This window comes from Myxocyprinus asiaticus, chromosome 35, assembly GCF_019703515.2.
Source record: "Myxocyprinus asiaticus isolate MX2 ecotype Aquarium Trade chromosome 35, UBuf_Myxa_2, whole genome shotgun sequence".
NCBI lineage: Eukaryota > Metazoa > Chordata > Actinopteri > Cypriniformes > Catostomidae > Myxocyprinus > Myxocyprinus asiaticus.
Genome location: NC_059378.1, coordinates 24,107,580 through 24,135,226, shown reverse-complemented (window position 1 = coordinate 24,135,226; position 27,647 = coordinate 24,107,580). Strand labels below are relative to the sequence as shown.

General features: G+C 37.1%; 1 protein-coding gene across 1 annotated transcript; it reads right to left on the bottom strand.

The window, feature by feature from the left end:
• Positions 1–2,748: 2,748 nt before the first annotated feature.
• LOC127426338 (bone morphogenetic protein 7-like) lies at positions 2,749–23,772 on the bottom strand. Its single transcript, XM_051673087.1, has 7 exons — positions 23,385–23,772; positions 16,754–16,946; positions 6,545–6,687; positions 5,697–5,912; positions 4,562–4,638; positions 4,314–4,424; positions 2,749–3,897 (listed from the first exon to the last, which is right to left on the bottom strand). Exons 1-7 carry the CDS (start codon positions 23,770–23,772, stop codon positions 3,748–3,750), a joined length of 1,278 nt encoding a protein of 425 aa, XP_051529047.1. The 3' UTR covers positions 2,749–3,747.
• Between the last annotated feature and the right edge of the window lie 3,875 nt (positions 23,773–27,647).

The following is a 27,647-nucleotide window of genomic DNA, read 5'->3' as shown; positions in this document are numbered from 1 at the left end:
TTTCTACTTTATTTCTCGCAATTGTGAGTCTATAATTTGCAATTCCAATTGCAATCTTATTATACCAATTACATTGATATAAAGAACACTTTAAAGGCCCCATGAAATCAGTTTTGTACCTTTTAGTCCATGTCCATTCAACGGTGTAATACTGTATTCTTAAAAGTCGACAAAGTAAAATTTTAGCAAATAAACACATTCCATATGTAGTCTGTTTTCCTTAAAAATTGACCACTCATGCCACCAAGGAGGTCTATAATACCTGGAGAGAGCTATCCGCTAGCATTCCCACATCTCAACAGCAGTTGCTTGGCTGACACGTGACATGCCCTTCAATATGTCCCCAACTGTTTCAATAGGAAATACATCGACACAGTAAAGAACAATACGTTCATAATACCTTTTCATTGGGACTTTAACCTAACCTAACCATTTAATCAAAATGCAAATATCCAAGATTTTTATTTTTTTTATAAACCTTGGGAAAGGGATACAAGGGGTCACAAATATTAGACTCCCACTGTATTGCAATACTAATAATGAAAATGTAAGAAAGATTGAGAAACGTAACGTATGGCAAATAAAATTATTTCCAGTTCCCCAAACATCTGGTTTGGAAGGTCACATCTTCCATCACTTGAACCTCTGTTTAACGCATGACTACAATGTTGTATTGTATTGATGTTATTGAGAACATCTGCACGGTTCAAACTTTCATCTGCCAAAATCTAGCACACCTGCTCCTCTTTAGACATTTTTATTCATTTCATTTTATCATTCGATTTATTACGAATGTTCAGATCATAACCAAATGCTCTCTCCTGATACCGCCCACCTGCTGGCTTGGCCACGCTTCACAGGCGGGAATGGGCTAAGGGATGACTGATACTGCAGGTGGACATACTGCAACACTGGCCCTTGAGAATGGGGTGTTTTCACTGCATGAGGGGGCCAAATACACACAAACATATACATGCATACAACATCCACATTCACACACTCTTCAGAAGAAAGTGATTGACAAATTCACAAAATCAATTTCTCCTGAGGCATTGGGGCTGTAAACAGAGAACAATGAGTTAGACTTTTCTGATGTCCCTGAAAGGCCAAATCCAGGCACATGGAGGGGTTGTCTTTTTATTGAATCTATGAGCGATAACTGCTGAGAGAAAACATGTGCTCTTTCATGTATGTGATGAAATCAAAGTGACTCCAAGGCAAGATTGAGTTTCAGATTTTCTGCTGTCTTGTTTAACTGAGGAGAGTGCAGAACATATGTGAAAAGGGTTTGTTTAGTGTCCTGAATACGTGGAATTGAAAATAATTGCTTTGTGTCATTTTAACGATCTCACATAATTTGCATTTCTTTCTCACATCTTGTACTGAAAAATATATTTAGATTAAGCGAGTCAGGGATGGAATTTTCCATAAATTACTTGAGTGTACTAAGAAGTTATAATTAAGTAATAATTAAAATCATTATAAATCCTCAACCTTAAAAGTGTTGGACCCCATTGACTGGACAAAAAAAAAAAAAAAAAACATATCTCCATCAAAATATCTTAGTTTTGTTATGCAGAAGAAAAAAGTAATACGAGTTTATGACAGCATAAAAATGAGTAAATGATAAAAGAATTAGCATTTTGTGGTGGGACATCAGAAAAGTCTAACTCTGTTTACAGCCTTTAAATTCAAAAATGTACAATCAATCTATTATAAATGTATTTTATATTTTATGTTTTTATTTGCAGTGGAATAATTTTTTTCAAGGTATTATTAATACATTTTAATGTTTGACTGTAAGCATGTTTGTACGATAAACAACTTGTGTTATGTTGCCACTTGATGTCCAATGTACTGTAAATATGGGATCTGAAGCAAAAGTGATATAAATACTAATATAAATCCAGTTTTGTAGTGTGTGATACGAGTGGTTTTCCTAATAAAATCTCTTTGTGTAGAGCATCTTTCTTGAGCAGTCTCTTTAAATGTTTTTGAGGCCAGTTTTTGCTCTCCGTATCTGCTCATGCCTTCTTTGATATTCCAAACTTGGCTCTCTGTGCACAGCTGAAAGCCAGAATGCCACATACTTGACTTAGCTGTGGTCAGCTCCTTGCAGTTCCAGGCTTTTTGAGTTTTGAATGAGAATGTATGCTTTGAATGCATACTTTGCTAACAAAGTCCAGTTTTGCTCCAGTAATGAGTCTCTTTCCTCTCTGGAATCTTGATGATCAAGAAAATCGGTCCCTTATATTCTCTTGTCCCTACTAGTGGTGCACTGATCAGGAAATTTGAGGCTGATACCGATCTCTGATTTTTTAACACTAAGATCATCCGATACTGATACCAATTTTTTTCTTAAAGTGCCCTTTGCTACACTTTTACAAGTTATATGCTGCAGTTATATGTTTATGCCCCACACAGTAAAATTATGGTAACACTTCCATTTGTTAACATTATTTAACAAATGTACTGTAACATGAACAATGAACTTAATGTTAGTTACAACATATACTAATACATTATCAAAATCAAAAGTTGTATTAGTTAATGCACATTAATGCACTATGAACTAACAATGAACAATTGTATTTTTATTAAATAACATTATGATTAATAAATGCTGTAAAAATATATTGTTCATTGTTTGTTCATGATACCTAATGCATTAACTAATGTTAAAGAAATGATTAAGTGTTACCAAAATTACATTCAAATTACATTAATTGTCAATTGCTAACATTTATTTGTATTGAATACAGTTATTAATAGTTCTGTTGCTAATGTCAAAAAGTCATTGTGACATACTGGCAACCAAAAACCATGAGAGCATCACACACAGTAGAGATACTTTCAAAAATAAGAAAAATATTGTCCATTACAAGCTCTAAAACTGCTCCAGTGAGAAATCATTAATATCTATGATTTGTTTACTGTCTTTGGCATCTTGTTGTAACACAAATCACTAATTATTAAGCAAATGCGTGAAGATGTGATGCCGTTATGGAAGGTTAAACAGTTACATCTGTTATTAGTGGTAATATGACCAACATTAATCTGATTTAAATTGGGATCCTCACAGAATAGAGCTGGGATGAGTGACTGATGATGAGATATTGAGAGCACCTTGTGAGCCGCATGTTTGATTTACACAGTGAGCAATCATGTTAAAGAGAGTACAGCTAAAAGCACTCATGAAGGCTCAAACAGTCTCTATCGCGCCACACAATGTCTGATTGTCACGACTCGCATTACATCACGTGCACTCAGATTTGTATTTGCATGTTTATTTGTTGTTTAATTAGTTTTTATACCCATTAGCAGCCTCTTTATCCTCTTCCTGCTAACTGTGCAACGAGTCAGAGTAATTACCGTATTGACTCTAGAAAATGGGCAACTTAATATTCATACACGTGTAATTCTTAAAAACAAAATTACAACAAAACGGCATATTCATGTGAATTACATCATGTCTGAAAGTTTACATTTGTGAATGCTTAGAATTGCCAACAACTCACCCTCCAAAGGCCACACTGTCATGCTTCAAGGGCTGAGCAAGTGCTCATTCATTAGAGGATCAGTGTATGTGTGATTCCCTGCATGCTGCAAAAAAGATCAGCTCTGATTCTAGGCACGGTCGCCGATCACGGATTTAAGACGAATATCGGCCGATTTCGATCGGTGGCCGACCGATCGGTGCACCCCTAGTCCCTACCATTTCCCAATGCCAAGGGCAGTAGTAGTGACTTAATGGCATCCACAGGCTCTGACTACCATGTTGCGGTACTTTTTCAATATAACGTTGGAGCTGTCATCAAAGTACAAGACGGAGATTCCGTGTAACTGAGTAGGAGCGCAGCAGGGCTTTGGGACTGTTTCTGGGTTAATGAAATGAACCTGGGATGACAAAAGAAATACGAGATTTGAAGTGGATGGAGTCAATTTATAACCACTGCAGTCAAATATAGAATAGTGATATTGATCTTTGTTAACTGATAAACAGACCTACATGGAATGTGTGCCAACAGAAATGGTCATACTTTTCAGAACAATCAACCTATACGAATGGCTTACTTATAGTTGTCTCTGGGATATGAGAAATTATTTAATATATTTTAACAAAATTTGTTTATCTTTCAGCTACTAATCAGATTGGAGTACCCTCAGCTATGATAAGCACTTTTTATCCAGTTTAAATGCATTCCTAAGGATTCATAATTTCGCCCTAAAATTAGTGCAGAAAATGCAAAAAACATATAACATATGACAATCCATAGATTCCATCTAGGTTTACTGATGACTGTAATACTCACCAATGTCTGAACGATAGCATGGTTTGTGGCATTCATATATGAATTTAAGGGGAAAACACATTCTCCCTCGCAGTAGTATGCAGCATAACCCTCTGGAGCAATGATCCAATCCTGGAAACGTGAGAGAGAGAGAGAGAGAGAGAGAGAGAGAGATGACACAGATTAGAGGCAGAAAGATAAAGTCATGAAATGAAAGAGGGCTCTGATGGAGAGAGAAACTATGAAACAGATTATGTTCATCACTGTACCTGCCATCCCAGGTCTCTGAAACTGACATAGAGTTCATGTTTCTTGCAACCCTGTTTGGGGTCAACGCTAGCACCATCTACAGGGAACAGGTAAAAGGATAAATATGCAGCACATTTAAATTCAAATAAACAGTATTTTTTTGTAAGGGCTAAGCAGTTTGACAGTATATACCATGTAACTGTAGAAATGGGTCAACCAGTAGAGATTCTGCTGTACTGTTTATACCACAATATTGGCAATGAAAAAGCATGTGCTCCAAACAAGTCAAGAGAAGGAAGAACTTGTTACTAAAGGCCCCGATATACTTCCGGAGGAGTTCTTTTTCGTTCAGGGGTAAAAAGAAGTTCGAAACAATGTTGCCGAGCAAGGGTATACTGTTTGTGAACATTCAGACACCCGCCACACTGCTGAGGGATGTGTTTAGAGGAGCATTTAAATATGAGGATGCTCACTAAAACCTTAACTAATGTTACATTCAAATGTGTTATCAATGATTTTATGCCTCATTCGAGTAGAATTCACACTAGATCAGTAAAAGATGCTTTTTACCACTGGATGATGATTTAGAGTAATATATGCAGTAGAAAATGCACAATTTGTCTTGTTTACATTCTGAATTCATGACGCTAATGCGTTAACACGCTGTATGCAGCCATAATATGTGCCAATTACACTCTGTTATTGTGATTTTTGATGACACTGATACTACTGCAAAGACTGGTGTATAAAAGAGTGTTAATGGACAGAGTACAGACAAAAGAATGATGATTGGCATACCTTACTCTGGACATATGTGTGAATGGCTTTCAATGCAGAAGGCACATGAGTGAATGGGCACTTAAGAGTATTTGAATAGATTTGATTCCTTTTGTAGTCTAATTTTAAAAAAATGCATGACTTGCTCTTGTAAAATGAACGATCATACAGATGTAGGCAAATTTGCACCAGCTCCCTAACAACTGCACGCCGGTGTGTTCATGTTGACTGATCTTGACTGACTGAACAACATAAACAAAATTAGCTGCTGGCCTCAAAGTATGTGGAGCTCCAGGTCATTACAACAGTCAACTAGCTAACAGAACATGCTAAAACATGCTAATATTAAAGTTTAACAATTGTACTCTGAATTATTACCTGTGAATTCAGCTGTCTTTAGGGCCACCTGGCTGGGTGCAGCACCAGGTTTGGTGTTTTTAGAGCGGTTGTGACCCCTCTGTTTGTTTCCTGATGTTGACCGGACACTACGGAGGTGGACTCCTGATGCTTTGAAGAACGCCACCATAAATGGCTGCTTATCCTGGGGTCCACTTCTGCCCACCAGCCCTGCTCTCCTGGGGTTCATACTTTCACCTTCAGAGGGTAACAGTGAGTTACATGATGAAATTAGTCAACATGAAATAAAAATGTAATTTCCTATTGTACATTCCTGGTCTTACTGTGCTCATCAGTGCACACAAAAAAAAAACTTTTTCTTCGTAATCTTTTAGAAATTCCAACACCGAAGCGACTTTTCTCTGCAGCAGACACCATAAATCTCTCCTAAATTTCAACCCCTCCCCTCCAACCACATTGATTTATTCTGGTATGTAACGTCCACTTTTCATGAGCAAATACATTTTCAATTAATAAAATAAAGTCCCGTCCCTAAAGAAAATTCCTCATTAAATATCCCATTTCACTCAGAAATGTGCCACATTACAGAAGTAAAATGGGCTGCAAATGCCATTTCACAAGATTTTGATTCTAATCCTGAGATGAACTTTGATGCGTTCAGGTACAGAGTTGATTGTAATGATTTAGCTAATAACAGCAAAGTGAGTTGAAGCAATAAGCACTGTATGAATTTGTATGAATTATATAAATATAGGTCAGTGTTACATTAGTTGAGAGATATACTGCTATGGCACTGTTTATGATAGTGAGACTGTTTGGAAGCATTTGTGTTCTGTGGATCTTGATTTTTGGAGTTTGCAGAAACCCACCATGTGCTGTCTCCAGAGAGAGCTGTAGTCCCAGGTTCTGACCTGGGTTTATGACCCAGTGGTTACTGGTTACTGTGAGGTCAAATACCAGCCATCCCTCTTCCACTGCCCATACTACTCGCGAGTTCAGCAGGTAGAGCTCCCTACATGGGGACAGAAGAGGTCACATATGGGTCAATAGTGGTGACAAGCTCATTAGTACATACTTAACAGGGGCTTTCAGCTGAAAAAGTGGATATGATGACTGAAACAATGAAAATATTTTTGCCATGTTAAATATTTTAATTTCATTTCATTTAGCACAAAACACAAAAACATTGGTAAATTTTTGAAGAAAATGTGTTTTTTTGCCCAGGATGTTACTAGTGCCCAGGGTGGTGATTTACTGGCCCATATAAAATAAAAAACACCCCCAAGATAATCAGGTTGCTGGATATGGCTTGGGTCTCTCCTTCAGTGAAAGTGTGTGATATAACCCACTGAAAAATATAAATAATTTTTTTGCCTGTTTTGTACGGTGGCCGTGAAGTGCAAAACAAAACAACATATCTAAAAACACAATGGCAAATCCAAAGACAAAATAACAATTCAGAAACACAACAACAAATAATAAAACACAACGACAAATCCGCTAACAAAAGTGCACATCAGAAAACACAACTGCGAATCCGGAAACAAAACAAGTTAGAAAACACAACAGCAAATCAGAAAACACAACGGCAATTCAGAAAACACAACGGCAATTCAGCTGAAAGGGTAGGTACCATAGCTTCTCACCTATTGGCTGTGAATGAGACCTAGTCCTTTCCTCAGGATTGGTTCACTGATTATATCAAAATCCATGCCAAAATGTCACTGATTGAAAAACCAAATCATTTGGAGTGTTTTCTCTCTCGGGAAAAACTTTATAACACATAGAGTAAAAACAGCAAGCGGGAAAAGTTAGTTTTAGTTACGATGTTCATCTATGGTCTCATGGTTCATCTGGTGCTAAGGGACCGTCTTAAAGTTTACAACCTGCGCTAAAACGTTGGTGGCATCCAAGCGTTCATTCAACTTGCATGTTTTAACTTAACAAACACTGTTGTTTAAAATCAAAAATCAAAATGATAAAGGTTCCGGTTGATGCCAGTGGATAGATTTTCCAAGTATATCCAATTAAATGTTCAATTATTTTAGGAAAAAACACCACTAAAATTCATCAATATGTAATTTTGTAATAAGGTTGTAGCAGGCTGCCAGTGGTGTGAATGACTAACTTTTTTATTATTATTATTATTATTATTATTATTATTATTATTTACAAAAATAATTGAATAATGTATATGTATAATTCCACATCCTGGGAAAATCTCACCAAGAGTAAATTAGCATATCTAAGAGCAGCCTTCTACAACCTTTACAATATGAAAATAATATCTTGGTAAAATTTTAGCAATTTTTTTTCTAAAATAATTTAACACTGTACTCATAATTGGACATGCTGGCTTCAACTGTAGAAAGTGAGTCATCATGCCGGTAGTCTACTGCAACCTTTAGAATGAGAAAATGCTTTTTTAAATAACAGTGTTTATGTTAGAATATGCAAGTCAATTGAATAAATGCTTGGAAACCTGCTTTTTAGCACAGTTTGTGGAATTTTTAGACGGTCCCTTACACACGTAGCTGAAAATCGTACCTGAAACTATTCCTAACTAACATCTAACATTGTACCTAAACTAACATCATACCTAAAACATACCTAAAACTATTCCCGCTCGCTGTTTTTGCTCTCTGTGTTATAAAGTGTCCCATTACTGTTTTACAGAATGACAAACCGCTCACAATTTTCAGTAACTGAGCATTTGGAATGAATTTTGAAATAATCACGCAAGTGGGGAAAGAACCAGTCCCGAGGAAAGGAGGTATTCTCCACACAGCCAGTCAAGTGAGAAGCTATTGGTACGTACCCTTTCCATTTCAACTGAATTGCTTTGTGTTTTCTCTCTTGCTGTTGTGCTTTCTAACTTGTTTTTTTGTTTCTGAATTGCTATTTTGTTTTTGGATTTGCCGTTGTGTTTTTAGATTTGTTGTTTTGTTTTGCACTTCACGGCCACCGTAGTTTTGTCTTCTGAGAGGTAAAAATTGTAACTCAGATCACTTATATCAATAAACCGCACAGTTTGGGGTATTATTCATGTCTGTGGCATGAAAAGTTAAAGCTATGTATGTCACTTTTTCAGTGTTAAAATACTTTCTCCTATCCCAGCTTAAAGGGATAGTTCACACAAAAATGAAAATTCTCTCATCATTTACTCACCCTCATGCCATCCCAGATGTGTATGACTTTCTTCTGCAGAACACAAACAAAGATTTTTAGAAGAATATCTCAGCTATATAGGTCCTCACAATGCAAGTGAATGGTGACCAGACCTTTGAAGCTCCAAAAATCACATAAAGTTAGCTTAAAAGTAATCCATAATACTCCAGTGGATAAATCCATACCTTCAGAAGCGATATGACATGAAACATCAATAAGCCCTTTTTACTCTAATTTCTCCTGCTTGCCCAGTAGGTGGGGATATGCACGAAGAATGTGAATCACCAAAAAACAAAAGAAGAAGAATGTGAAAGTGGGGATTTATCATAAAAAAGGACTTAAATATTTATCTGTTTCTTACCCACAACTATCATATTGCTTCTGAAGATATGGATTAAACCACTGGAGTCGTATAGATTACTTTTACGCTGCCTTTATGTGCTTTTTGGACATTCAAAATGTTGGTACCCATTCACTTGCATTGTGAGGACCTACAGAGCTGAGATATTCTTCTAAAAATCTTTGTTTGTGTTCAGAAGAAGAATTAAAGTCATTCACATCTGGGATGGCATGAGGGTGAGTAAATGATGAGAGAATTTTCATTCCTTTAATATGCAGAGATAGCCAAAAATAAACCATTCATAGGTTAAATTTACTTGAAAACTGTAAACACTGTGTCTCTGAGCACTATGAAAATTTCTGTTTTGAGCAACCCGTCTCAAGAGAGAAAATAACATTGACTCGACCAATGGCATGAGTTTGGGGTGGGATTATCAGTTTGTTTGATCAATGGCAGAAGGGGGGCGTATTTAGAAAGCTGTTTTGAAAACAATGTTTATTTTTGCAACTCCGTTTGGTGGCGCTAGTGGCGCAGAAATTACATACTTCAGCTTTAAATGCTGAAGAACGTACTGTAGGTCCTTGTTCAAGTATGCCCAAGCAAGAACCACTAACACCTTCTAAATGATGTACTTCATTTCATTTTCCAGCATATTGCTTCAATGAAATGTGCCTCACAATATAAACCCTCAGTGAGAAAATACCCTTCAGTGTGGTTACAAATGTAACACATCATCTACATTAATAATGCACAATCTTGTCAAATTTCAGTTACTAATAGTATTGTGATTCCTTGGTGAGGTTTTCTTTGAAAGATGAACTGCAGAAATGAAAAGCTTTGCATAATAATGCCATCTCATGCCAGAACTGGTTGACCTTCTCAGATAAAGATATAACCAAATGAGCTCTATTCCATGAGATAAGATTTTGAGGTCTGGCTGGTACAGCTCAGAAAGTCAAAAACAACTGAACTGCTGGAGATCCACAGGTAACAACATGTTCCCAAGACAGCATCAAAGGTCTCTCTTATTAAATGTGATGCCTCTTAAAAGAGATCAGATTGTCCTCCGGTGATGAAAACAAGGGGCTCTGGAAGGCTCTCTTGAACAATGACTTGGCTTACAGGTAGGATTTCAGACCTTGAGGGCAACAGATAGACTAGCTCTTTATGCTCCTCTGTCTAGTCACCTTGCTGTCTGTGAGCATCAACGTGGCAAAGCGTCTCTGCATGACAATGGGAGAGGTGTAGGAAGGATGATTCACATTGGGTGGTCTTCACAGGGAATTTGTGTAATTTAGAACAAACAACAAAGAATGAAAGAGAGACAGTCTGTCTGAGCGTGTGTCACTTGGAGGACTTCTTCAGGTGGGATCCATTCTCCACCCACAGAATGACAGGACTGGGTCTGGAACCAGGATCTAGCAGTTCTACCCCGATTGACGAAAAAAAAGAAAAGTAAATGGCACAAAACTAGAAATGTAGCGAGGTAATGTGCGTTCAGCTGACGGTAGGGCTGAAACGATTAGTCAATGTTATCGACAATAAAAAAATTTCGAAAAAAATTGATGTATAGTCCTTTGATCTCATTTATATATGATATATGAGGGAATTATACAAAAATACCAAATAAGTAAATACAGAATTACTCACGTTGTGGAATAAGCAGAGCCGGAGCTCTTTAAAGGAAACACCCTGGCGTTACATCTTAAATGTAGTTATATTTTATGCGTTATAGCTTATTAAATTAAAATAATACGGAAGCAGATCATGTAAATAACTACAAACTCCGAAACTGTCATTTCTCTGTGCGGTCAGCATCTCTTCTATTAGTTACGTGAAGTGTCCCGATCTAAGGGGAAGAGATTGAAACTGCACCCGGCTGATGCACACACTGTCACGGGGACGCTCATCCCTCGAGCATGCACTTGCTGCAACTAGATTATATATAATATTATACTTAATATATAATATTAAAAATACAAATATTTTAAAATATCTACAAATCCTTTAATAAAAGGTGCATTCACCTGAGAAGCAGCATATTTAGACTTGCTTTTAGAGAATAGATCTTGAATATATGTATACTTGTCTTTACTGCACTCGCAGAAGTAACCAAGTAAAAAAAAAATACACTTATATACAAAATACACTTATATTTAAGATACATTCTCTTAAAGCAAGTCTAAATATCTTATATGTTGCTTCTCAAGTAAATGTATCTTGTTTTAAGGATTTTTAGACTATTTTAAATTGAAAACAAGACAATAACACTTGATAACAATAGTATTTTTAACAGTGAATTTCTTTACTGAATTAAACTTAATAAAAAGTATTTTTCCCCTTTAATTCAGTGAATGTCATGTAGAGGTATTTTAAAAAGATGATTTTGACCTCTTTATTGTTAGTAAGCACATTTAATACAAACTTTTAAGTCAGGGCACAAGCTGAATCAGTTAACAGCTAATGATTAATCGTTGCAATAATCGCCCGAATAGTCAAATTATTGTTCTAAGAATCGTTAGTTAATCGATTATCAAAATTATCATTAGTTGCAGCCCTAATTGACAGACATTTCATTCCAAGCACCGGCTCTTGCTTAAGCAACAGCAATATTTTGGAAAAGACCAAAAAAGACAGGTGTGATCTAGAATGAGAGAATGAAGAGGGGTAAATCATTTCGGGTGAAGAAGTGGGGTGTTTCTCCAAATGTCTGGGGTGGGAGTTCTCCTCTCGGCTGAGAACTCTACATCTCAACAATTGACAGTAATGGCTGTGTAATGGCAGCCGCTCTCACTGCCTGTTAGCAGCCACACCGTAAATCAGCTTGAGGAATTCAGTGGGAGCCCTGGCACTAGACACGTACCATTGGACAGACAAATCAGTGTGTGTGTGTGTCCATCCCTCCCATTTAGGCTTAAAAAGTGTGGGTGGTGGCATATGTTTCATCTCAGTTCACTGTGTTTTTTTATGATGCCTTGAGGCCTTTGGATACCACCCTATTAAAAACCCAACCAACTTGAACATACCAAAGACATTAATTAGTTTTTATATATTCCGAATCAGAGCATGTGAGCGGAGCATTGAGCGGAGTGGTGATAATTCCACCTGAGCGGACAGGCCGCTCAGTGCCGCTCGCTCAACCTAGAATGTGCTTCATGATATGCTGGTTTGGGAACCTGCAAAATAAGCAATAGGTCTGAGGAAGTTCAAACATTGTTTTAGTGAATTTTCAAACCTTATAGCCTACATACCATAAATGCAAAGTATAAATCAAAGTTAAGAACGAGGAAATCGAAAGGGATTGTGGAGAGACTGTGAGAGTTAGCAAAGATTCCTTAATCTTACACGTCACATTGCCAGAAAGCACGAGGATGTGCTACGCAAACATGGTAGCGCAGCAAAAGGTGAGCTAGTAGGTTCACTACCATTCTATATTAAATTAGCATGTAGTAGATTGTAAGGAATCTTGTTGTTTTGCAATCATGTCAGTGCAGCTGCCAGCAAGATGCAGGCCCGGTTTTGCAGGGGTGCGAATGTTAGAGCACCTTCAATTGAATATGTAAGCTTTATAATACTGTATATTTGCAAAGCATATTTCCTTGAATCCCGGCGAACACACACAAAACTAAATTTAGGGATCCCCAAATCTAATAAACGTATGATCTTGCAGATCAGTGTGTCCTTATTTGCAGGCGCAGCATTCTGTTTTCATACCTCCATTGTACAACTGACCATTTGATTGGTAAAGACTTCTGCTCTCACATAGAGAATTTCATAGCAGAATTATCTCACTTAATCGACCACCTGTTGCTTTCGATTTCTGCTTCGGGATAAAGTGGCACACAACTGCTGGTCAGTTTCCCAAAGCCAAATCCACACCTTAACGATAAATGAAATGTAAAAAACTGACTCTAGATTAGTGGTTGCGGATAACATCTTCCGACATAGCTTGCTGCATCTATGCGCAGAGAAAAAAGCTATTAATGACTGTACATTAGAAAAAAAAAGTTATTAAATGAAGGCAGTGTAATTTGTGAATTAAATAATTTAACATTACGCATGATTTCATCTAATATTACAGTATATTGGACAAAATCTCACTTTATGCAAGATGGATATTTTTTATTTGTTAAATCCATGGTTAAACCCTGCTGCATGTACATATAAAGAGCACATGCACAGCACATGATCTTTTAACACATATAAAGTAACTTTATGCTGCTTTAAAAATATCAAGGAAAAACAAAGGGGGCACATGGTATCTACTAATATAATAATTATTATATAATTAACCACAGTCCTTTAGATTGCATACAGTTCCAACATATAAAATTCTAGGGAATATTAATCAAGCAACAACACTGAAAAAGAGAAAAACATTCACTGCTCTTTTCTGGATAACTTAATACGCCTTTAAAACTGAACACAAAATTAGGATGAGGATTTGCTCATTTTAATTTATAGACCTAAAGTCTGATAGCATTAAATCAGTAACCTAACCTTAATCTTAAAATCTACAGTAGTCTAATAATCATTCCATAGAGACAACTGAAGAACAATTATGAATTTAACCTTTACCTGTATTTCCTGATACCAGTCCATGTTTTCATTATCGCCATAAATGACTCAAACAAATTTTAAAGAATTGTGAAAAGATTGTGTTTTTCTGGGTCGGATGTGTTACTCAGATCCAGTTTAAACTGAAAAGCGCAAATTTGCGTGTATGCTAGTTTCCGCACCACCGCACATATGTTTTATGACTTGCAGAGGCATGTTTGATGACCTGTTTAAAGTAAATAAAGGTAATTTAAAACTGAAAAAAAGATAAGGCATTATTTGAAGATGTTCAATGACATATGTGCTAACAGTGAAATATTTGACTGATTACAAATGATAACGAAGGTCTGGTAGACCCGATTATCTAACAGCCGTTGTAAACCATTACAAAATAAACAGCAAGATTTTATGTAATATAACACAACAATACAATCGCATAATTTCAGATGTGTACCTTACTAAGCATTTGATAATTTAATAAATGCCGGCCTACAGCCTAGCCAATATTTCACCCAGAGGGGCACCTCAGCCCATATGGGCAAAGGGGCAGTTGCTCGGGCCATTGAGCTCAATGTATAACAAGTATACTACAGAGAAATTTCTGTCTGAGTGGGATTTGGGCAAACTTTTTTTCCTGGTGAGCATGAGCGGTACTTGAGCGGAGCGTCCACTTGGGCTGCGAGCGGTTGAGCAGAGCGCACTCGCATTAAGCGGATTATTGAGTGGAGTGTCACACTGCACAGCTTCGCTCACATGCTCTGTTCTGAATGCAATTTTATATTCAAATTATATCTTAGTTACAGCCAGTATGTTAAATAACCAAACAAAAGGCCCAGGGCAAACAGATGCACTTCCAAATACTCTGGATTTAGAGTCACAATCCATTTTACTTCCGTAATCTATTATATATCTCAAAATGTATGATTATACATTATATTTAACAAAAATATGACCTAATTTCATACTTCGAGAATGATTGGATTGTGACAAGTGGTCTTAGGATGAAAGGGGTTTAAAATTAAGAGGCACGGGTAATGTCAGCCGAAAAGGAAAGTTGTTTCAGAGGCGGAGGATGTTACTACATTTTGAGATGTTTTTTATTTATTTGGAATAGCATGCACTAATGAATCATGCACAATACATTAGGAATATTTATTAAATGTGCACTCAGTAATCGTTTTTTCCTCATTTAAAAAGTTTTACTTCTAAAGAATTGAAAAGCATTTTAGAAACATATGTATAAAATCAGGACCACTCATGTGAGATGAAGAGTTTAGTCATATCAGTAACCTTATAAAAGCTCTTTTATTCTACATGGAGCAGGAGCACCTCATGCCATGTTAGCATCACATGACCATCTGAATACTACTAGCTTAATCTCAGTAACTGCCTTGTTATTGGACACTCTTTCATGGATTAAATTAATCCTGGTTTACTGTGCATAGTGAATTTCTACAATGGCATTGTTAACTGAAAACTACTCTGTTTGAAATTTTGCAGCATCCAGGCCACAAGGTGCCAGTGTAATCCATACTTCAACAAACTACAAAAAATGACTAAGTGCACCTTTAAAGGGGACATATTATTCAAAATCCACTTTTTCAATTTTCTGAAACATAATTATGTGTCCCCAGTGTGTGTAGACAACCACAAAATATGGTAAAAGGCCATCCCCTCGTTTCTTTCCTTTCCCCATCAATAAAAAACAGAGTCTCCGAAAGAGCCGTTCAGGTTTGCAGCCCCTTATGACGTCAATAGGGGAAAGGTACCACCCACAGCTGGCGAAGAGATCCGCCCGAGTAGCTTAGATCCGCCCTCTTTAAAACCTGAGCGAGCAGCGCACAGTCTGCCATATTTATCTCCTCGCTAGAGCCGCTTGTGCAAACTCGAGAATGTCCCAGCTACGAGGGAAACATGCCAAATGTTCTGTCGTTGGCTGCAAGAGCGAACACAAGAGTCTTCGTGTACTCCCGACATCTGAGCCACTGAAGATCCAGTGGATTAGTTTTATTTTTGATGGCAATGTGCCCACAACAATAGGAAAATCCATTTATGTTTGTTCAAACCATTTTACGTCAGACTGCTTCATCAACAAGTGTCAGCACAAGGCTGGATTCGCTTCCAAGCTAAGGATCAAGGATGGATCGTTACCAACTCTCCGTGACCCAACTTCAGATTTGCAAGTTGTAAGTTTTGCACTTTATACTTTTTTAATGTTTGCAATTTGGCTTTCTGAATTTGCTTGTTTGCACGTTGCATGAAAAACACTTGTTGTGAAAACATTGTGCTTTACGTAACATAGCAACTCTGTAGATATCGTTTCACAGTTTCCAAATGAGCACCTGTACCACAATTAAAAAATGAGTGTTATACTAAATGAATCATGCCACTATATTGCGCTTAGCGAATGTCATTACAGTACTTTGTATGTGTTGCTTATTGAAGTAGTACTGTTCCCTACAATGGAAAGCGGAGAAAGCTAAAGTTGCCGTTAGACAACGAACAACACAGCATCCATCGTAGCAAAATGGCTGAAATAACCCTACAAAAGTTTCACAAATTCATCAAACATTTACGGCTGAACTCCGGTGTTTTCAGTAGCAGCCATATTGGTTCTCCTGCATTGTTGCTGCCAGGGTATCCATGGTACCAGCAGGAAAGGCACAGCCCACTTCCAGAAACTTCCACAGCAGCTCCTTGCATTTAAAGCTACAGACACTATAACAGCCCGTTTGGAACAGGGCTACAAAAAAGGGGTATAAAGGCATGGTAGAATAAATGATCTGTGAGGTATTTTGAGCTGAAACTTGACAGACACATTCTGGGGACACCTGAGACTTATATTACATTGTGTAAAAAATGGGCATAATATGTCCCCTTTAAGGAAATCAATAGAATCGGTTTTGATTTCATGTTGACTTTAAACTAGACAGTCTTGTGGTACAAATAGTCAAACACATTTCTCTTTTATAATGGATTAACACTTTGACATACATGTTTCTTTGTCACAGACCTTTTGGGCTGCCGTTTGAGCACCTGGAACACACTGACATGGAATGTCTCATTTTCATAATGCTCGTGTACAAAGTCCTTGTAGATACGGAACTCTGCAGCAGTCACGGTTTCTCCAGCTGGGATGCGAGAGAGGTCAAAACGGAACTCTCTGCAGTGCTGATGATACAGATGGAAGTCTTCCTCTGAATCCACTAAGAAGAGAGAGAGAGAAGAATCAGCTTATACAGTACTCATTCATTTGCACATTATATGTAACTTCACTGATAAGAGAAGGACTATTTAAGTCTCTTAATGGGATAGTTCACACAAAAATTAAAATTCCATCATCATTTACTCAGTATGATTTTGTCTCTTACATGGATCACAAAATGGCCTCAGTCACCATTCACTTTTATTGCATCTTTTTCTATACAATGAAACTGAATGTCAGTCCCTTACATTATGCCTAACATCTCCTTTTGTGTTTCACAGAAGAAAGTCCTATGGTTTGAAACAACATGAGGGTGTGTAAATAATGAAAGAAATGTACCATAGCTATGCAAAATTAACCTCAACAATGGTGTCTTAGGCCTGAAATGTACCATATGCAAGTATGTTATTTAGTTTGAGCACTACTCAAACTTCATTTCACATTGTTGCGTTATGTTTCAGAATTAATTTTAACAGCACAAGTTGTATACGGTAACATTAATGTATTATGAACTAACATAATGAACAAAACAATGAACAATGAACAAAAGCGTATTTAGAAATGAATATTAACCATGTTTAAAAATGTTTATAAAAAAATATTGTTCGTTGTTAGTTACCAAACGGATTTACTTATGTTAACAAATAGAACCTTATTTTAAAGTGTTACCCTTTTTTTCATACAGTGTCAGTCCCTAACATTCTGCCTTACTTCGCCTTTTGTGTTTCACTGTGGAAAGTAAGCCATACAGGTTTGGGAACAACATGATGAGAAAATGAGTAAAATGGGCGAGTAAGGGTGAGTGAATGATAACCGAGTTTTTAGTTTGCGTAAATTTTCCATTTAAGGTGTACAATTTTCTGCCTCATCCAACTTTTTTATATATATAAGATAGTACATTTGGTTAAAAACTGTCCTCTAAGTCAACTAGAGTTGGTTCAGTCTGAATGTGCACTGCAGGCTTTTGTCTCATTTGACTTCATAGTACTGCTACAAACCAATGAGAACTTACTCAAACCACAGCATAAGTCAATGTACCCAGACTTCATCCTGTCAGAATTGCTGTGGAGTCACATTAAGCGCTAACGCTTGATTGCCTCACCCACATCACTGTGTCCAAAAAAGAAATGTTTGCTTCCATAAGCCAGTGATTGATTTGAGAAATGGGGACCCCTGGGGACTCAAATTGGAGTAAAAACCACAGGCTCTGCACCCACCCACTATAGACTTCAATCACGCACATGTGCCAACCACAAGAAAAGCTCTGTTAAAGGCTTGGTCCGGAAACCAACGGTGTCCCACATACATATACGCAATATACACATTCGTTCAGATGGTATATTGGTGGCTCAAATGGAGACTCCTAGCAACACTAACCTGAGAGACCTGTTATGCGCAGTATTTTAAATTAATTTTGGATACAGAGGGAATTATGGCTGCACAATTAATCAAATAAATAATTGCAATTACAGTGACAGCTGCCACTATTAGCCTAACTAATTATAAAAAGTGTCAATTACTGCATTCATTTTAGGTCTACTCCTATTACATATTCTAATGTAATTTCATGTAAGGTAAAGAGGAAATTAATCGCACTTGCAATATCAAGGGAAATAATTGACAATAGTCATAATCATGCAGCCCTAAAGCGAAGGATAAATGTCTCAAGGCCTCTATAGCAACATCTGGCTGCTCCCAAGTATTAAATGCATATAAATGTAAACCACATTTTGGGTTAAGGTTGTCCCTACTCTGCTAAAAAGACCAGCTTAACCTGCATTCAATTCCCATGCTAGGTTAGTTTATTCTGGCCAGTGCTAGTTTGGTGTTGGTCTTGCTGGTCGACCATCAAACCATGGTGTTCACCAGCAAAACCTAGATGGTGTAGCTGGTTGACCAGCAATGCTGTTTTTTTTCCCAGCAGGGTAGGCCCCTTATTCTGTTTGGCTGGCAGTTTGGCATATGTTTTTGTTAACCCACACCCATAAACAGCAAAGAAGGCTAAAATAATGAATCTCCATGAGCGGAGAGAGAGAGAGAGAGAGAGAGAGGGGGAAAAAAAGTCTTGGCCGACACCAACTTAACCTCCATGCTGTTTCCACCATGCCCTAACCCAGCTGAGCACGTTCTCAGAATTTCCAGTCTGATGGTGGCGGCATGTACCGAACATTTCCTGGAGGTTTCCAACGTGCTGTTTTTATAACCAATCTGTTCGTACCTCCATCTACACCCTCAATGCTACGCCTGACCTCCCACAGGTATGAAGGGAATCGGTCATGACAATTACTCTTCTTATTTTTATGCACATCCTGCCTGTGAGTCCATGGCATCAAGTGCTGGTGAATAGCGATGTGTTATAATTATTTCCAACATCTTGTAATCTTGTGTGTGCATGATTATTGAAGGAAGCACTATGTGCATACTCAAAACAGTGAGTCATTTGTTTGAAGGCAATTAAACAGAGGACAGAAAAAAATGGGTATTTTATGGAGGCAGTAATTGCTTGTAAGGGTTTTGGTGTGTTTACGTTTACAAATCTGATGTACATGGTACTTAAATAAACTTCTTATATATTTTAAACTTTCCTTATAAACACATGTTTAAATATGTACCACATGACAAATGGAAGCTTTACAAAGGGAAGCTTATTGCATGCTACGTAGTCTACTAGATAACCTCACCTTGCATTACTGGCAATAGAAACCAAAACACAAAGTTGCACACACAGTACTCAACACTTGGTGCACAAAACACGATGACGGTAACAATCAACATATAATTACTGATCAAGAACAGATCATTTTGAGTAGAAAACAAGAAGTTACCAAACATAACAACTAAATCAAAAACTGTGTAAATAAACTTGCAAACAGTGAAACCATGAAAGCACATTAATTATTCAAGCCTGGTGCATGCTGGGAACACCAGCTTCAAAAAGCTAAGTATAATTTACTTATTTTATTTACCAGTGAAATGTACTCAAATTAGTGAATACATATGACAAGGTTTTCTACTTTAGGACTGATATATGATGATGCATTGTAAAGATAACAATCAATCATAAATAATATTTACTTATAAGCTAGAGCAGGGATCAGCAACCTTTTTGACATGGAGTGCCATTTTTTATTTTACAGGTCAATGACTGTGCCGATTTTTGTTTTCATCAGCTGAATGGGAGGCTAAACACTATTAAAGTGTGACGAGATTCATGCTGCACGTGCAAGCCATTCGAGCATCACAAGCTGATCAACTATTTAGCCCTTTTCTGCGAATTGCATCTGCAAAATCCTAAAACTTTATTTCCAAGATTAATTTATATTTTGAATAGATAATGTTTTCTCTTTTAATCTTTTAATGTAATTTTGAATGTAACCATAGTTTAAGGAGGGTGTACCTGTATGCTGGGTTGGAAATCTCAAGGATTAATAATGGTGTTTTCCTTATTACATCATGCGTTGTTCTGAAAGCAAAAAGAAACAAATGAAACATGGAATGTAGGCTGTCATCCTCGCAGCCTGACCGAAGCAAAGCGGGCACGTTTACTCGCGCGATTAACCGAAAGTGAAGCGCTGCCGGCTCATGATGCGTGAATGGCTTGCACGTGCAGTGCGAGTCTCGTCACACTTTAATAGTGTTTATCCTCCCATTCAGCTAATGAAAACACGCTTTGTGATCATGAGGAAGGATTACATCAAGGTGTAGATTGGAATGCTGGTGCAGAATTTATATAAATAAAATAGTCTACTCCTCTCTCGCCGTTGCTGGCGTGCCAGTGATTACCCCTCCAAGTGCAAATGCTGGCACGTGTGCCATAGGTTGCGACCCCTGAGCTAGAGCATTCGTTTTTACATGCTTGAATGGAGTACAAATGTAGAATTTACTTAATAGTTTCAAGTTCACGCTTAAAATTACTTATTCAATAGTAGGAAGTACTCAATCTTTCCTGCTTTATTTACTTCACCACAAAATCCTTTTTTTCCATGTAGGCCTTTTCCATTGTGGGATACGGTTATAACACTTGCATTGTGGTGGGATATGGTTACTGGTAAAGATCACACATTGATTTACATTTATAAAGCTATGGCTGCTCCATTGGTCTACTTCCTGTGATCAAAAATTCAAATCTTCCCCAGAATGTTCTCATGTCTCTGTTGAATGGTTGAATTGCTAAACATCAGACAGGAACAAATGTGTTTTCTGAGAGAGCTGAAAAACTAATTGGTAGGACTAATCAGCTTTTGGTGCAAAGGCAAGAAATCTGAGGCAAGATCTGCTTACTTTCCTCAAAATCAGCTTATCAACATAAACAGGTGGATTTGTAACCTGCTTATTGTGCAGGCTTCTACATTACGTTTAGAGTTACAAGGAACTTGGAGTAACAATTCACATAAGGGATCACTATTCATTTTTGTTTGGTTATAATAATCTTGGTTGACTTACTGTAATGTCTTAAATGTAAACTGATTTGGTGTCTACTGCAGCATTATGCTCTGTCAAACACTAAAATTTTGGGGCAAGATGCCTAGCAGATGTCTGTGATATGTTAAGGGCCAAACAATCAATCCAATCTACAGTATATCTTTATCAACCTCTTTTGGAACATCTGATCCTTACTATGAAGAACGGCATAGGGGCATCAAGATTTTTTGTAAAACTTGAATGTGAAACATGGAAAATGGGAATCAGGTCATTTGTACCACAAGCTGCTCTATGAAGTCACAGTTAGGCTGCTGGAAAATGTGTTTGTCTATATTTTTGTAGAAAACGTGGTCAAGTGTGGTTTGTTTCATAGTATGAAAACCTCTGTGCAAATAAAAGATGATTAGATAGATAGATAGATAGATAGATAGATAGATAGATCTTGCTTTAATTCTGAACTTATGGTCAAGCTGGGGAAATACTTTAATTCACTTCAGTGTGGTCTTAAACGTCCGCTATAAAGGCGTGCCAGCGTTGACACACAACTCAGGAGGAAATGACTCTGCCAGTCATGAGAGAGAAAACACCCTGTGCTACACCAGCCCGATCACCCACTCCAACACATACAAATTCCAAAACATCATATGTCTACTCTCTCTTAGAATTTGTAAAACACCCAAGAGCTCAGTCAACACATCCATTATTTTCCAATATTAAACATAGCATAGTTTCAGCAGCAGCTGTCATTAGTAATGAAAAGTACTGATGCTATATGGAGACTTACAGTGCTTTGGAATACTGTTCACAGTTCAGTTTCCAAGAGAAACAAAGACAGGAATTGGGTATAACAAACGCTATAACACTCAAAGAAATCCTTGACTGGAGTGTGCCCTTCTGGATTTGCTTAAATACACACACAAGCAAACATATTTGCATCTTGAATTCCACACAACTGCATTCATGTCCACATACAAATCAAAGTTCCATCTTAGAAAAATTCTTCATATCTTTGAACCACACACACACACACACACACACACACACATAGCCATAATCTCACATTTTTAGCACACACTACAAGGCTGTCTTGACAGCAATTCGTATTTGGATGATGTATGTGACCCCCAAGTATGTTGCCCTCAGCACAGTTCAAAATGCCTCCCTAAATCCTAGTCATGCGAAACAAAGCCCTTTTAAAACCCATGTCTTAGAGCTTTGAAGGGATTTTGTGAAAATTCAATATTGGTCCTCAAATATAACTTTGTTATGAAAAAGTAAATGTAGTGAAGACAGAAGCTGAATTCTCTGAATATTCAAATTACTTCAAATTCAAACAGATTCATTCCTTAATCGAATCAAATTGTCAATCAAATCAAAATGAATTATGGTGACCGAATCCCTTGTTTTGCATTAGTTATTTCATGTAGATGTGCATCATTTTAGGGATGGCAGAAATAACAGGCTAAATATTTACATGTGAGGGAATGAAAAACCCACAGTATTTGTTCATAAAATGATAGATGGACAGCTACTTTCTTAAGATTTGGGCGTACATTTTTTTTTACACATTGATTGATTTTGGTTAATAGAGACATTTAAAGATATTTCCAAATCAATAATAACATTTTGTATGATTAATAACATATCTAAATAGATATAGATTTTTTTTTTTTTTTAATGAATAACAAATTAGCCTACTAATGAAAATGAATTAGTATTTTCAAAAGAAAATAATCCCAAAGGAATGCTAATGGATTTATATATATATATAAATTACTATTATCTTAAAGGGATAGTTCACCCAAAAATTTAAATTTTCTGGTTATCTACTCACCCTCATGCCATCCCAGATGTGTATGACTTTCTTTCTTCTGCTGAACACAAACCTTATGTTTCCAAATTATTATCAACATTTCAGTATCAATCCATCAGCATTCCTTTGGAGTTCTCTGACAAGTATTTATTTTTCTTTTTTTTAATAATCTGTTTAAATGATTGCATATTATAAAATGCTCACCCAAATTGACAAAACTCATCACCATGTCTGCATCATTCAGAAAGCTACTGTCCTGCTGGGTCACCATCGGGGGTCCCGGGGTCGTGTAAACCGGTTCATAAGAGTACGCGTAACCGCTGCGCTGCCCTCCATCCTCCAGGATGGCGTTGTACAGATCCAGCATGTACATGGGAGCTGCGGTGTGTCTCTCGTGGAGAAGGGGACGGGGCCGTTGGGGCAGCCCGAGGATGGAGAGGATCTCCCGCTGCATCTCTCTGCGCTCTTGGCTCTTGAGTCGCTGCTGGATGAAGCTGGACTGAATCTCATTATCCAGAGTGAAGTTAGCGCTAATCGCGAGACTGCAACCACACGCCACTATCAAAACTCTAATCAGCTGCAATGGAGTCATATTAAATAGTTATTCTTAATATTTAAACAATTTTCAAAAGAAATCCTAAATTGATTATAACTCGCAACTTTTCTACTTCATTTGATCATATTATGGTGTTGAGATGATTTTCAATATACTGAATGAGAGCAATAATCCAACGCAGAGATGAATTAATCTAACAACTTTCCTGATGTTGCACTCGCACTGATCTCGCGCTGTTGCTGTTCACGCTTTAAATAGCGCGCTGAAGCTGGTGGGTGGGGCGCACGCGCAGCCGCGCACATAGGGCTGTCCTGTCGTAAACAGCATAAAGAGAGTTGTTTGGTGGAGAAAATGCCCTAACTGGTAAAGGGGCATTTGCATACCTAGTTGTTGGCTATTTCGGGCCCCGTTATCCTTTTTTAAATGAGTCTCTCTCTCTTTTTTTCTACTGACAATTGATTTGTTTGTGTCATGTGAGCATGATTTATACACGCCAGAACAATCTCTCAGATTTAGAATAAATAAATACATATTATATACTTTTTTCCCTGTTTTCTTTAATAGCTGTCCAATAAGTGAAAGGCAGGGCCGGCTTATGACTAGCAAGGGCCCCAGGGCCAATTTTCTTTTAGGGCCCCCCGGTCCAATTATCTTTCAAATTTGAGACCAGGGGCATAGATTCCGAGGGGAAATGAGGTAAGGTAAACCCCCAATAATCAAAACAAGCAAGTACCATTATTTAAACCATGATCAATGGAAACATGAAAATACTTAACGCTGCAACATAACTTGTGCATATTTATTATAACAGGTTTTAGACCAACATCATCTTTCAGAGGGACAAAGTGAAATTAAATGGCTATTTACAAACCCCATGTAGAAATGTTCATATGAATCAAGGTAGTCTGCACATTCATTTATATTTGACAACTCTGTAGACCTGTCAAACTCAAAACTAGGGTTTTTAATTAGTAGGGTTTTGGTATTAGTTAACACTGTAACAAAAATATATTAAATACAATGACAAAATTTGATTCTGAAAGCTTCTCACATGGTTTTATTAAGATTCATATTTGTTTTACAGTTAGTAACAATAAAAACAGCAACTGTCACTTTGGATGAAACTGCATGGTAAATGTCAAAGGGAAATTTTTATTTCTCAGTGACCAAATGACAACTCTTCAATTTTGCTTAGTTGACGGTTTAGTGATGTTGCTTGTTTAACGCCATACCAGAACTGCACTTTTTTCAAGGTTAATAATTGCAGACAAAATGCAGCCTTATTCTTCTGAGCACACAATCACCACCTGACCTGATCAATGAAAACGCCCAGCACATCCTTGACCTGTAAGCTCCTTTTGCACTGCCTTCCTGTCTTAATCTCAGACCGATTAGGTAACAAACATCAGACAAGTCGTGACAGAACCCTATTACTTGTAATGTAGCAAAGGGGACTCTGAAAGTCAATGTGATGACAGCTCTAGCATACTGATCTGCCATGCTGCTGATCACCTGCTGTGGTTAGAGTCCCTTGTCTGTGGCAACCAGCACCACCCTCCTGCTGGGCTTCCAGTCTGCGTGCACCAACCAGCCTGAACTCAAAGGTCAAACAAATCCCACACCCTGGTTAGCTCATTACTCCCTATGCTGAAAGGCACAAGTGATCTCACTAGCAGCTCTCTTTGCCCTACGATTAAATTGTCTTTCCCAGCCAATTTTCCTTTGGAGACATCAGTGATTGTCTCACTGTCTCACACACTTTCTCTCTTTGAAGTTGTCTCTCCTCTTTTTAAAATCATAATGTGCTCTTAAATTGGTAGAATCTGTGTTCCGTATATCCAATGTTCTCATTGAGTGTCAATGAAATAATTAGCATACATTGCTCTTTAGATTAATGATGACATCGAATTACAACATTTACATCAGCATGATTAAAATTTTTATAGTTTACCGTCAGTTTCTGTTTAAAATGAAAATGTGTTGCACGTTGGGTTTGTGATATATTTTAGTGCTTAAAAACACAATTTTCAGAAGGAGGCACAAATTAGATTAGAAATCAAAATTTAAAATTTGAACAGATGGGAACTCTGTAAAGAAGTAATTTTGTAATATTAAATGATGATGAATATTTTGCTCTTTTTCCAGTTAGTTAAATGGACATGTTGAACTGTTGACATTGGGTGTCTCTTGAAATTATATGTAAATGTAAATTTAGGTAAATATATCGGAATTGTGAAAATATATAAGTAGATGTAGACCGATACATCGGTTTCACAGATTAATCAGTGCCAGTAGTTGCTGTTTGCAACTATTGGTTATCTGCAAAAATCTGTGCTGATGGTTTTTGTTTTCAATTCCTCTGTGGCCAGCACTGGAGGATTCTACAGTTAGAACGGCTTGGCTCTACAGTATAATAGAGTAACTCTGCCATCCATTTTGACAATATCCATATGTTTATCCATATTTTTTTATTTTTTATTATATAATCAAGTGTTCTAAATAAAAGCAAAGGTATGCAAAGATAAATGTGACTATATAGAAATGTGCCCTGTCAGCACATGCATTGTGTCTCCAATTCATATCTTGTATATAATAATAAAAATAATCTGGTGAAATAAGTGTCCCTGGTATGTTTTGGGCTTGTTTGTAGTAAAAAGTCTTGCTTTATGCAGCAAATCTTATTGGGATTTTGGTCATAAAAAATAAAATTAAAAAAGCATCTGGTAATTTTATTTATTTTGGACTCTTGTTGCCCCAATGTCTGTGCCTGTCATAGTAAGGAAAGAATAAGACAGAATTTTTTAACATTCTATAAATCGATTTTTAAAAGCTATTGGCCAGTTAATCGGTTATCTGTCTTTTTCACCACCTTAGTTATCGGTATTGGCAAAATCTACTTTCAGTCGACCTCTAATGATAAGAAGATGAAAGATATATATGTCCTGTGTTGTTGTTTTTGTCTTCATTTATCTACTTTTTTGTATATGATTCTTCCTGTAATCTCATTTTTTATGATTGGATCATGTTAGTTTGTTTCGTGTTCATTTAAAATAATACTCAATAAATATATAAATAGGTACAAATAACATGTGGTGAAATGATCACTAGCAAAAGAACACATTTTCTTGATATTTGGATAATCCTTTCATTTTGGTCAGTGTTCCTCCTGCTTTACCTGCCCCGGGGCGTTCAACCACTTGAGCCCTCTCACCTCATCTAAACAAGCCAGAAATCAGTCAACATTAAACTAATCCTCCAAACCTACCTGAACACACCAAAAAAAAAAAATATATATATTGTTGGACCATTCCAGTGCTGAATTATTGGTTCGTTGACACTTCTATTAGCCTACAGTGTTCTCACTAGGATAAATAATTTCTGCTTGTATTATTCTCTGTCGCTTTGGATAAAGCTGTTTGCTAAAAATATATATATACACACACACACACAAATATATATGTGTGTGTGTGTGTGTGTGTATGTATAAATATTTTAAAAACACATGTAAAGAGTCACTTCATGCAAACATCTTATTCAACATTAAAATTAAATGGCTTTTACAAGACTAAAAGCAGCACTTCTCATATTTAAGGGATGATAGGTTGCCCCGAGACACCTGGGGAAGGTATGCTTTTTAATATCAGTTGTTGATGGGAGATAATCCCACGACTGGTAATTCACGATTTGAGTTTCTTTGTACTAAAACAAAGAGCTGGGAGTCGCCCTTATGTGCCGACAACACATTCAGCAATCTACCTGAGTTGCTAAACAAGCGAGGTTAAGTTAGTTTTGTTTTTGATATTTGTTAGTAAAATACGATTCGGCTGCTTTATTCTGCCTTCCTTGCAAGCTCTTCAATCAGAAGATGAATTCACCAGTGGGAAGAAATACACAGACACAGAATGTCACAA

Coding starts and splice junctions, on each gene's coding strand:
- LOC127426338 (XM_051673087.1), bottom strand. CDS start 23,772: ATGACTCCATTGCAGCTGATTAGAGTTTTGATAGTGGCGTGTGGTTGC. Junction 4,639..5,696: donor AAAGACAGCTGAATTCACAG/GTAATAATTCAG, acceptor TGTTCCCTGTAG/ATGGTGCTAGCGTTGACCCC. Junction 4,425..4,561: donor TCAGAGACCTGGGATGGCAG/GTACAGTGATGA, acceptor TCACGTTTCCAG/GATTGGATCATTGCTCCAGA.